At 47.1% G+C, this 12,722-nt stretch overlaps 1 protein-coding gene across 7 annotated transcripts in view; it reads left to right on the top strand.

Moving 5' to 3' along the window:
- The window catches only part of LOC132394502 (CD48 antigen-like), a 47,299-nt gene extending 42,506 nt beyond the window's left edge, over positions 1-4,793 (top strand). For all 7 annotated transcript variants that reach the window (XM_059970748.1, XM_059970752.1, XM_059970754.1 and 4 more), the window contains one exon: positions 1,428-4,793. In XM_059970748.1, coding sequence (XP_059826731.1) covers positions 1,428-1,432 — 5 coding nt within the window. In that variant the 3' untranslated portion in view covers positions 1,433-4,793. The remainder of the gene's footprint in view (positions 1-1,427) is intronic.
- The last annotated feature ends 7,929 nt before the right edge of the window (positions 4,794-12,722 follow it).

The following is a 12,722-nucleotide window of genomic DNA, read 5'->3' as shown; positions in this document are numbered from 1 at the left end:
ATGAGGGTAGAGCTGTAGATGTAGTGTATATGGATTTTAGCAAGGATAAGGTACCCCATGCAAGACTTATTGAGAAAGTAAGGAGCCATGGGATCCAAGGGGACATTGCTTTGTGGATTCAGAACTAGCTTGCCCACAGAAGGCGAAGAGTGGTTGTAGACGGGTCATATCCTGCATGGAGTTCGGTGACCAGTGGTGTGCCTCAGGGATCTGTTCTGGGACCCCTACTCTTTCTGATTTTTATAAATGACCTGGATGAGTAAGCGGAGGGCTGGGTTAGTAAATGTGCTGATGACACAAAGGTTGGGGGAGTTGTGGATAGTATGGAGGGCTGTCAATAGTTACAACGGGACATTGATAGGTTGCAAAACTGAGCTGAGAAGTGGCAGATGGAGTTCAACCCAGATTAGTGTGAAGTGGTTCATTTTGGTAGGTCAAATATGATGGCAGAATATAGTATTAATGGCAAGACTCTTGACAGAGTGGAGGATCAGAGGGATCTTGGAGACCGAGTCCATAGGACACTCAAAGCTGTAACACAGGTTGACTGTGGACTTTATCAATTGTGGGATTGAGTTTAAAAGCTGAGAGGTAATGTTGCAGCTATATAGGACCCTGCTCAGACCCCACTTGGAGTACTGTGCTCGTTTCTGGTTGCCTCACTACAGGAAGAATGTGGAAACCATAGAAAGGGTGCAGAGGGAATTTACAAGGATTTTGCCTTTATTGGGGAGCATGCCTTATGAGAATAGGTTGAGTGAATTTGGCCTTTTTTCCTTGGAGTGACGGAGGATGACAGGTGACCTGATAGAGATGTACAAGAGAGGCATTGGTCATGTGGATAGTCAGAGGCTTTTCCCCAGGGCTGAAATAGCTAACACGAGAGGGCATAGTTTTAAGGTGCTTGGAAGTAGGTGCAGAGGAGATGTCAGGGTTAAGTTCTTTACGCAGAGTGTGGTGAGTGTGTGGATTGGGCTGCCTGTGGCGGCGGTGGAGGCGGAAACGATGGGGTCTTTTAAGGGACTCCTGGATGGCTAAATAGAGCTTAGAAAATAGAGGGCTATGGGTAAAGTCTAGGTAGTTCTAAGGTAGGGGCATGTTCGGCACAGCTTTTTGGACTGAATGGCCTGTATTGTGCTGTAGGTTTTCTGTGTTTCTATATTGTTCTCCTGCCCAATGGTATCTTTAACGCCACTTAGTGGGGCAGGTGATGGGCCTTGCCCTGATGGCTCATTCATCAGGTCAGAGAGATTTACTGCCAATTCTCTGATGTCTGTCTCCCTCCAGTTTGTTCCTCTCCACTTCTTATGACACCTTGTTCAAGGTACGAGTACAGGTGACCAGCGCAGATAACATTGCCTCCCTGCTAGGAGGGTCTCATGTTTTAATATGTGTGCTTGTTCATGTTGGCATTCTCATGCCCACAGGTTGAAGACCCCGCCCCCACTCACTAGGACAATGGCAGCAGGTCCACTGGAAGACAACCACCTCCCAATTCCACTCCAGTTCACGTTATCCTGGTTGGTGCCATTCCTTCTGCACTGGTGACAAGGTCCAGGAGTTCCCCATCAAGCTTACACTGTGCAAAGCACTTCTCCCTGGGAGCTGCAGCATCTCCAAGACATGAAAGGAATTTAAACAGCAATTTCATTGCACTCAGCAGAAATTTATCCCACTTTAAACAAAGGATCCCAGGACAAGATGGACTGAATTCGGAAGGCACATGGTAATGTGCAAGATTTATGGTGCACATCATGGAAGAGAGCGAGCAAGAGCTGAAGACAAAGGAGAAAATTGGAATAAACTGGATTCTTCAGGCTGGAAGACGTAACTGGTGGAATGTCCCAAATCATTTCTTGGCCTTCAAGTATTTGTTAATTAGTTGTTTCTTGTCATATGTAGAGATACAGAAAAGGACTCAATGCCGTCCACGTATATCATTTCAAAACATTATACTAATGGAAGAGGGGGAGGAATGTAATGTGCCCAGTTTGACAATGATGCAAAAATAGTTCACTCATGTTTATATATACACATCATATTTATACATACACACTGAGCAATGCATTTACAGTTAACTAAGCGAAGCAGACCATGATCAGGTAACTTTCCACAGAAAAAAATCTTTTTGCAGAGAGATGACTTTTCACAGGAGCTCAATAAAGACTTGGTAATTAATAGAAATAGGAACTGTGGAAAATTAAGTATAAGGTGGACACCAGAATAGTATTAAACTCAAAGTCCAGCATTGGCCAGTACACTTCCCACTCACCCACCCCCCAGCACCCAACATCCAGCTTGCTAGTCTCTACTACCCCCTATCCTCCCTGCGACTCCCAACCCTCCCTCCACCCCTCATGTCCCCTCCATTCCTATGATCCTCAGCCCGCTCCCCTGAACATCCCAACCCCCCTCTCCCTCCTGAAACCTCCCACTCTTTACCCTCCTCTGACCCTAGCCCCAACCCTTGCCATGTCTTCACCATCTCCTCTCTGAGGCAGAGCGTTCTGTGCTCAGAAAGGGCCTCACTTTTGTCCCCCTCCGTCCACACCTCAGTGAGTTCCGTGCCCGGCATGATGTTGAACTCTTCTTCCATCGCTTATGTCTCCGAGCCTACTACTTTAACAAGGATTCCCCTCCCCCTATTGATGACCCCCTTCTGCTGTCTTCAACCCTCCTCTTCCTCCTGGACACCCCCACTGGGCCTTCTACCTGCACTCGATCTTTTCATCTCCAACTGTCGCTGAGACATCAACCATCTCAACTTCACCACTCCTCTCTCCTGTTCCAACCACAGTCCCTCTGAACGCACTGTCCTCCACTCTTTCTGCACTAATCCTAACCTCACCATCACACCCGCAGACAAAGGTGGTACCGTAGTAGTCTGGTGGCCAGACCTCTACCTCACTGAGGCCAAACAGCAGCTCTCTGATGCCTCTTCTTACTTACCCCTGGAACAGGACCCAACCAAAAAACATCAAACCATTGTCTCCCGTACCATCAGTGCATCAATGCCCTTATCAACTCCGGAGACCTTCCATCCTCAGCCAAAAAAACTCATAATTCCCACACCCCGCACTGCTCGCATTTACCTCCTCCCCAAGATCCATAAGCCTGGCTGTCCTCGTAGGCCTATAGTTTTGGCCTGCTCCTGTCCCACCGAACTTGTATCTGCCTACCTCGACTCCATTTTGTCACCCATAGTTCAGTCCCTCCCTACCTACATCTGGGATACATCCCATGCCCTCCACCTCTTCAATAACTTCCAGTTCCCCGGTCCCGACTGCTTCATTTTCACAATGGATGTCCAATCCTTATACATTTCAATTCCCCATCCAGAAGGCCTCAAAGCCCTCTGCTACTTTCTTGACAATAGACCTCACCAGTTCCCCAACACCACTACACTCCTCCGGTTGGCGGAACTGGTAATCACATTTAATCACTTCTCTTTCGGCTCTTCCCACTTTCTCCAGATCAAGGGTGTAGCTATGGGCACTGGCATGGGGCCTAGCTATGCCTGCCTCTTCGTGGGTTATGTGGAACAGTCTATGCTCCAAATCTATACTGGTACTGCTTCCCAACTTTTCCTTCGCTACATTGATGCTGCTTCCTGCATCCATGCTGAGCTCGTCAATTTCATTGACTTTGCCTGTAACTTCCACCCAGCCCTCAATTCACTTGGTCCATATCGGACACTTCTCTCCCCTTTTTCGATCTCTCGGTCTCTATCTCTGGAGATAGACTGTCCACTGACATCTTCTATAAACCCACTGACTCCCATAATTACCTTGATTATACTTCTTCCCACCCTGCCAAATGCAAAAATTCTATTCCCTATTCCCAGTTCCTCTGTCTCTGCCGCATCTGCTCCAAGGATGAGGCTTTCCATTCCAGGACATCCCAAATGTCCTCTTTCTTTAAGAATCGTGGTTTCCCTTCAGCCGTCATCAATGATGCCCTCACCCACATCTCCTCCATTTCCAGCACTTTAGCCCTCACCCCATCCTCCCATCATCACAACAGGGACCGTGTCCCCCTTGTCCTCACCTATCACCCCACCAGCCTCCGGATCCAGCATATTATCCTCCTCAACTTCCGCCACCTTCAACAGGACCCCACCACTAAGGACATCTTTCCCTCTCTGCTTTTCACAGGGATCGTTCCCTCCACGACTGCCTGGTCCACATGTCCCTCCCCACAGATCTCCCACCTGGCACTTATCCCTGCAAGCGTAAGTGCTACACCTGTCCCTACAGCTCCTCTTTTACCACCATTCAGGGCCCCAAACAGTCCTTCCAGGTGAGGCAACACTTCACTTGTGAGTCTGTTGAGGCCATCTATCACATCCGGTGCTCCTGGTGTGGCCTCCTCTACATCGGCGAGACCCGAAGCAGATTGGGGGTCCGCTTTGTCGATCACCTCCACTCAGTCTGCCATAACGGACAGGATCTCCCGCTTGCCACCCACTTCAACTCTGCTTCACATTCCCATTTGGATATGTCCATACATGGTCTCCTCTACTGCCATGATGAGGCCAAACTCAGGTTGGAGGAGCAACACCTCATATACCGTGTGGGTAGTCTCCAGCCCCTTGGTATGAACACTGAATTTTCCAACTTCTGGTAACTCCCTCCTTCTCCCTTCCCCCATCCCACTTTCACGCTGCCTCCTCTTCCAGCTGCCTATCACCTCTCTCATGATTCTGTCTTCTTCTACTACCCATAGAACTTTCCCCTTACATTCCTTCTCCACCTTGCCTGCCTATCCCCTCCCTGCTTCCCTTCCCCCACCCCTTCATCTTTCCTCTGATTCGTTTTTCACCTGCCACCCACCAGCCTTCTCCTTCCCACCCTCCCCCCACCTTCCTGCCCTCTTCCTCAGTCCTGATGAAGGGTCTCGGCCCGAAACATTGACTGCTCATTTCCACGGATTCTACCCAAACTGCTGAGTTCCTCCAGCTTGTTTGTATGTGTTGACTTCTTCTCTGTTGGCTGCCTTGTTATTCCTTGAGATTAGGACAATCAATGTAGTATCATCAGCAAATTTAATTAGCAGATTGGAACTGTGGGTGGCAACATTGTCAAGGGTCCACAGACAGTAAAGAAGGGGGCTTAGGACATAGCCTTGAGGGGCACCTGTGTTGAGGGTCAGAGGGGCAGAGGTGAGGGAGCCCACTCTTACCATCTGCCGACAATCTTGACAGGAAGTCCAGGATCCAGCTGTACATAGCAGGGTGAAGGCCGAGGTCTCTGAGCTTCTTCTTGAAACTGGAGGAATTATGATGTTGAATGCTGAACAATAGTCCAAGAAAAGCATTCTCCCATAAGCATCCTTCTTCCCCAGTGAGTAAGGATGGTGTGTAGAGCTTTGGCTATTGCCTCATCTGTTGATCAGCTATGTCATTAGGTGAATTGTAGGGGTCCAGTGTGGGTGGCAGCATGCTGCAGATGTAGTCCTTGACCAGCCTCTCAAAATATTTACTTACTATTGAGGTGAGTGCAAGCAATTTGTACACGTGGATGTAGGTGTGAGTTTGTTTGTGTGAATGGGTACATGTAAAAACCTCCTTCCAACTCATTTCTCATTTTTTTAGACAATAGACAATAGGTGCAGAAGTGGACCATTCGGCCCCTCGAGTCTGCACCGCCATTCTGAGATCATGGCTGATCATTCACTATCAATACCCAGTCCCTGCCTTGTCCCCATATCCCTTGATTCCCCTATCCATCAGATATCTATCCAGCTCCTTCTTGAAAGCATCCAGAGAATTGGCCTTCACTGTCTTCCGAGGCAGTGCATTCCACACCTCCACAACTCTCTGGGAGAAGAAACTCTTCCTCAACTCTGTTTTAAATAACTGACCTCTTATTCTCAATCCATGCCCTCTGGTACTGGACTCTCCCAACATCTGGAACATATTTCCTGCCTCAATCCTATCAAATCCTTTAATTATCTTAAACGTTTCAATCAGATCCCCTCTCAATCTCCTCAATTCCAGCGTGTACAAGCCCAATCTCTCCAATCTCTCTGCGTAAGACAGCCCTGCCATCCCAGGAATCAACCTAGTGAATCTACGCTGCACTTCCTCAATTGCCAGAATGTCCTTTGTTACGTACTCGTGACACATGACAGTGGTGCCCTTGTCATGTGACTGGGGTTGAAGCTGTACTGGACTTGAGGTGATGGTCTTGTGATGGTGGAATGACGTCATTTTCCCGCCAGTAGAGATCATGTGACGGTTTTTTTTTTACAGGTTATAAAAGGTAGACCCCACCCTGTGAGGAGGGGCAGTTCGTGGCTGGATTTGCCAAGTTGACTTCATGCCACTGCGTGTTTGAAGTGATGACGCAGTTTAGTTGAAGGATGAAGTTTTTATTTAATGCCTAAAGTTTAAAAGGTTAATGCCAACAGGTTCTTTATGATTCTGTTAGTTCGAGGGAATTAGAGGAGAGTGAAGATTCAAGGTTGGAAGTAAAGATCGAGGAGGATCGCTTTCTACGGTGAAACGGGGGCGACCTTTGTTTGATCCTTATTTGGAAGGATTTCGTTGACTATCTTCGTGCTAATCCCTAGGTTTACCTAGAAAGGATTGAAGGTAGTGGAGAAGGAAAGGTCAGTGCCTTTAAGCCATTCTGTTTCGTAAATTCTTCGTGGGAATTTCAACGTCGGGGATCGAAGCAAGCGACGTGAAAGAGAATTTAAATCGTCCTGTAAAGTCTCTCCTTTTAAATGGACTGTGAGCATATCGAACTTTTGGCAATATCACTTTAAGAACTGTTTTGGAATACCACTTTAAAGAACTGTTTTGGAATATCACTTTACGAACTGTTTGAACAGCCGCTCAGCAGCTGTTTCCGGTTACGGTAGTGTTTGTTTACTTTTGGGGGGTTTGTTTTCTGTGTTTAATAAACGTGTTGTTTGTTATAAGAAACCCTTGCCGAACTCATATATTTATTGTTGCCTGAATACGTAACACCTTCCTTAAACCTGGAGACCAAAACTGTACACAATATTCCAGGTGTGGTCTCACCAGGGCCCTGTACAAATGCAAAAGAACATCCTTGCTCTTGTATTCAATTCCCCTTGTAACAAAGGCCAACATTCCATTTGCCCTCTTCACTGCCTGTTGCACTTGCTCATTCACCTTCATTGACTGGTGAACTAGGACTCCTAGGTCTCTTTGCATTTCTCCCTTACCTAACCCGACACCGTTCAGACAATACTCTGCCCTCTTGTTCCAGCTTCCAAAGTGGATAACTTCACATTTATTCACATTGAATGACATCTGCCAAGTATCTGCCCACTCACTCAGCCTATCCAAGTCTCCCTGTATTCTCCTAACGTCCTCTTCGCATGTCACACTGCCACCCGGTTTAGTATCGTCAGCAAACTTGCTGATATAGTTTTCAATGCCCTCATCTAAATCATTTACATAAATCGTAAAGAGCTGTGGTCCCAATACAGAGCCCTGTGGTACCCCACTAGTCACCTCCAGCCAGTCTGAGAAACACCCATTCACTGCTACCCTTTGCTTTCTATCTGCCAACCAGTTTTCTATCCATGTTGAAACCCTGCCCCCAATGCCATGAGCTCTGATTTTACTCACCAATCTCCTATGTGGCACATTATCGAATGCCTTCTGAAAATCTAGGTACACATCTACTGGCTTACCCTCGTCTAACATCCTTGTTACACCCTCAAAAAACTCCAACAGATTAGTCAGGCATGATTTGCCCTTGGTAAATCCATGCTGGCTCGGCCTAATCCTATTTCTGCCATCTAGATGTGCCACTATTTCGTCCTTAATAATGGACTCAAGCATCTTCCCCACGACTGACGTTAGGCTAACAGGGTGATTGTTCTCCGTTTTCTCCTTCCCTCCCTTCTTGAAAAGTGAGACAACATTAGCCACTCTCTAATCTTCAGGAACTGATCCTGAATCTAAGGAACATTGGAAAATGATTACCAATGCATCCGCAATTTCCCGAGCCACCTCTTTTAGAACCCTCGGATGCAGACCATCTGGACCCGGGGATTTATTAGCCTTCAGTCCTACCAGTCTACTCATCACAGTTTCTTTCCTAATGTCAATCTGTCTCAATTCCTCTGATATCTTATGACCCTGGCCCATCCATACATCTGGGAGATTGCTTGTGTCCTCCCTGGTGAAGACAGATCTAAAGTATGCATTAAATTCTGTTGCCATTTCCCTGTTTACCATAACAATTTCTCCCAATTCATTCTTCAAGGGGCCAACATTGTTCTTAACTATCTTCTTTCTCTTCACATAGCTAAAAAAGCTTTTGCTATCCCCTTTTATATTCCTGGCTAGACTGAGCTCATACCTGATTTTTTTTCTCTCCGTATTGCTTTTTTAGTTAAGATCTGCTGATCCTTAAAACTTTCCCAATCATCTGTATTCCCACTCATCTTAGCCCTGTCATACTTCTTTTTCTTTAATGCTATACAATCTCTGACTTCCTTTGTCAACCACTGTGGCCCCTTCCCCCTCTTTGAATCCTTCCTTCTCATTGGAATGAACTGCATTTGCATCTTTTGTATTATGCCCAAGAATATCTGCCACTGCTGATCCACTGTCTTTCCTGCCAGGGCATCCGCCCATTTAACTTTGGCCAGCTCTTCCCTCATGGCTCCGTAGACTCCTTTATTTAATTGCAACACTGACACCTCTGATCTGCCCCTAACCCTCTCAAATTGTAGATAAAAACTTATCATGTTATGATCACTACTTCCTAATGGCTCCTTTACTTCAAGATCACTTATCAATTCCTGTTCATTACACATCACCAAGTCCAAAATGGCCTCGTTCCTGGTTGGCTCAAGCACAAGCTGTTCCAAAAATACATCCCTTAGACACTCCACAAACTCCCTATCCTGGGGTCCAGCACCTACCTGATTCTCCCAGTCCACCTGCATGTTGAAATCTCCCATAACGACTGCGTTACCTTTAGCACATGCCAATGTTAACTCCCTAATCAACTTGTACTCAATATCCACGCTACTGTTTGGGGGCCTGTACACAACACCCATTAGGGTCTTTTTACCCTTACTGTTCCTCAGCTCAATCCACACAGACTCTACTTCCCCTGTTCCCAAGTCACCTCTTGCTAAGGACAATCTCATTCCTCACCAACAGGGCCACCCCACCCCCTCTTCCCATATTTCTGTCTCTACAATAGCACGTATACCCTGGTACACTCAATTCCCAGGCCTGATCCCCTTGCAGCCATGTCTCCGTTATCCCAACAATATCGTAGTTCCCCATTTTCACCTGAGCTTCAAGCTCATCTGTCTTATTTCTGACACTACGCGCATTCAAGTATAGAATTCTTAGCCCATTTCTCCTCTCTTTGCTTAAAACACTGTCTACTGTACCTATCCCAGCTCCTTGAACTTCCATCGGGCAAATTGCACCCTGAATTTTGATGACCTTCTCAAGATCACCCAAACCTTGTACACATTTAATCCCATGCACCTTCTGACCAACCCTCTGGATCTGGATCCCTGCCCCCTGCACATCTAGTTTAAACCCCCCCGAGCAGCACTGGCAAATACTCCTGCAAGAATGTTAGTACCCCTCCGGTTCAGATGTAGACCATCCCTTCGAAACATATCCCAATGTCCCTGGAACAAAGACCAATTATCCAAAAACCTGAACCCTTCCTTCCTGCACTATGCTCTCAGCCTCGTATTAATGTGCATAATCATTCTATTCTTCGCCTCACTCGCACGTGGCACCGGTAGCAATCCCAAGATTGTCACCCCGGAGGTCCTGCCTTTCAGCTTCACTCCTAACTCCCTGAACTCTCTAAGCAGGACCCCCTCACTCACCTTACCTACATCATTGGTCCCTACATGGACCACTACATCTGGGTTCATGCCCTCACTCTCAAGAATAGCCTGCACCCGATCTGAGATGTCCCGGACCCTGGCACCAGGGAGGCAACATACCATCCGAGACTCCCGATCTGCCCCACAAAATCTCCTATCTGCCCCCCTAACTATAGAGTCCCCTAAAACTATCGCTCTCTTCTCTTCCTTCCTCCCCTTTCTAGTTGAGGGTTCAACCTCTGTGCCAGAGGCAGGACCACTACAACTCATTCCTGGTAGGTCATCCCCATCAACAGTATCCAGTACGGTATACTTATTGTTAATGGGAATGGCCGCAGGGGTGCTCTGCTCTCTCTGCCTGCTCCCCCTGCCTCTCTGGACCGTCACCCATCTGCCTACTTCTTGGTTTTTTGGTGTGACTACCTCCTGATAACTCCTATCTATCTCTGCCTCTGCCTCCCGAATGATCCGTAGTTCATCCAGCTCCAGCTCCAACTCCCTAACTCGGGCTGATAGGAGCTGCAGCTGGACGCACCTTTTGCAGGTGTGGTCATCAGGGAAAACTGTGTTGACCCTGACTTCCCACATACTGCATACGGAGCACACCACTGCTCTGACTGTCTCCCCCATACCTGAACTGGATTAATAGAATAAGTCTAAAAAGCACCTAGCGACCTTACCTTCTTCCCCTCAGCGAGCAATCACATAAGCTTGCCGAAGTCCCCTTACGCCGAAGCCCACTTAGCCAAAGCCCAGGACTCTGCTTCCACGGACTCCGCTGCCCGCTCTGATAAAAAGTCCTGCCTTTTAAAGTGCGCGCTCGACGCTGACGTCACTCGCGCCTGCGCAGTTCCCCCTCCTCCACAGGTATTGACCAGGTAGGCTTAAATCCTACCCACACGGTCGAATTCTCTGAGTTTTCTCTGAATTTTCTGATTAACTACTTTGATGCTGCTTCAGCTCAACCACTTAATGTTACACTTTGGGTGAAAGTGGGCTGAAGCCAACAATTCTCTTAACTTGAAGAAAGTCTTAAATTCTTTCTTTGGGTTTTAACTTGAAGCAGATGCCATCTCTGTGAATCTTCCAGAATCAGAGTCAGATTTACTGCCATTATTGTGTATGGTGTGTAATTAAAGAGCAAACATGAGGAAATCTGCAGATGCTGGAAATTCAAACAACAGTCTTGACGAGGGGTCGCGGCCCAAAATGTCAACAGTGCTTCTTCCTATAGATGCTGCCTGGCCTGCTGCGTTCCACCAGCATTTTGTGTGTGGTGTGTAATTGTATGGTCCTGACGAAGGGTCTCGGCCCGAATCATCGACAGTGCTTCTTCCTATAGATGCTGCCTGGCCTGCTGTGTTCCACCAGCATTTTGTGTGTGTTGTTTGAATTTCCAGCATCTGCAGATTTCCTCATGTCTGGTTTGTAATTTATTGTTTTTAGCAGCAGTAGAGTGCAAAGACTTAAAATTACCTGTGATCCTTTGCATTGGAGCCTCCACACCATGCAGCCAGTCAGAGTCTGCTTTGTGCTCATTTGTAGAGTATCTTTCATCCATTATTTTAATACTGGCAGTGAGGCCTGTTTCTGCTGACCTGCAAGCCAAAGGTGGTGATCTGGCTCATCTAACACTTCCTGTTGAACTCCAGCCTGGTATGTATTCTGCATTACCATAGTGAGTGTTGACTGATACCAGATTTGGGGATGAGAGAGCTGGTCCTCTGGTGTTACCCTATTGGTACCTTTTCCCAATTGGTAACTTTTACGCTGAACTTTTAGACTGTAATGAATCCAACAGGCTGTGTTTTCAGTGTCTGTGCAACATTATGAGACTATTAAAGGTACAGGTTCCCTTTGTCAGGGACTTGAGCAATGCCAGCATTTACCTAATTAAAGGTGCATTGTTGCCTTTGTGGTGAGGCAGAGACACCGGAGCCAGAGGGACTTCCTGAGCAAGGCCTTAAACCAGTGACAGGGAGCTCCATTGTCACTAAGCAGAGGATGTGTCTGAGGCATAGACACACACACACACACACACACACACACACACACACACACACACACACACGCACACACTTCCCGCCCCCTATCCCAGATCCATCTCTGCCTCTCTCCCCTTTCAACTTTCTGCTTTATCTCTACAGTTCTTTCATGCTTATCCCCTTCCCCTCCCCCTTCATCTTTCCTCTGATTGGTTTTCCACATGGCGCCTCTAGGCCCTACCCCTTCCCCTATCTCTATTACTGGGCTTTGGCCCTCTCTTCCCCCCCCCCCATTCCTAATGAAGGGTCTCGGCCCGAAACGTTGGCTACTCTTTTCTCAAGGCTGCTGCCTGACATGCTGAGTTCTTCCAACGTTGTGTACGTATTATTTGATCCACAGCATCTGCAGTTGTATTTTTGTGTTTCTCTCTCTCTCACACACACACACACACACACACACACACAATTTCTGTCTCAACCAGCTCCCCCCTCCTCAAGTCTTACCTGTCTTTTTCTCACCCTCCTTGTTTTATTCTCTCTCTCTTTCTCTAGTTCTATCTCTCTTTGTGTTAAATACATAAGAGGTCGTCCCCTTTGCTTGCTATAAGGTTTTTCTGTTGGGTACAACAATGCCTGGCATTCGTGCAATACAGGCATCAGTAAACTCCCTAAGTTACTTCACTGGAATGTTATTTAAGTCATTTGGAGCCAATATTATTAATGTCAAGTGTGACTGTGGGTTCTGGCCAGAAGGAAAGATTGTGAACTCATTGTCTTAAAATAGAAGCTAATACGTTTGGCATTCAGTGACAGTGAAACACATTCAGGTCGGTGAACTATTCAAACAGTGCCAAGCTCTGGCTGGGAAAGAGGTGGTCCATTTCC

The sequence above is a fragment of the Hypanus sabinus genome, chromosome 5, assembly GCF_030144855.1.
Source record: "Hypanus sabinus isolate sHypSab1 chromosome 5, sHypSab1.hap1, whole genome shotgun sequence".
Classification (NCBI taxonomy): Eukaryota; Metazoa; Chordata; class Chondrichthyes; order Myliobatiformes; family Dasyatidae; genus Hypanus; species Hypanus sabinus.
Note: the sequence above shows the minus strand (reverse complement) of the source record. Positions and strands in the feature narration are given on the sequence as shown.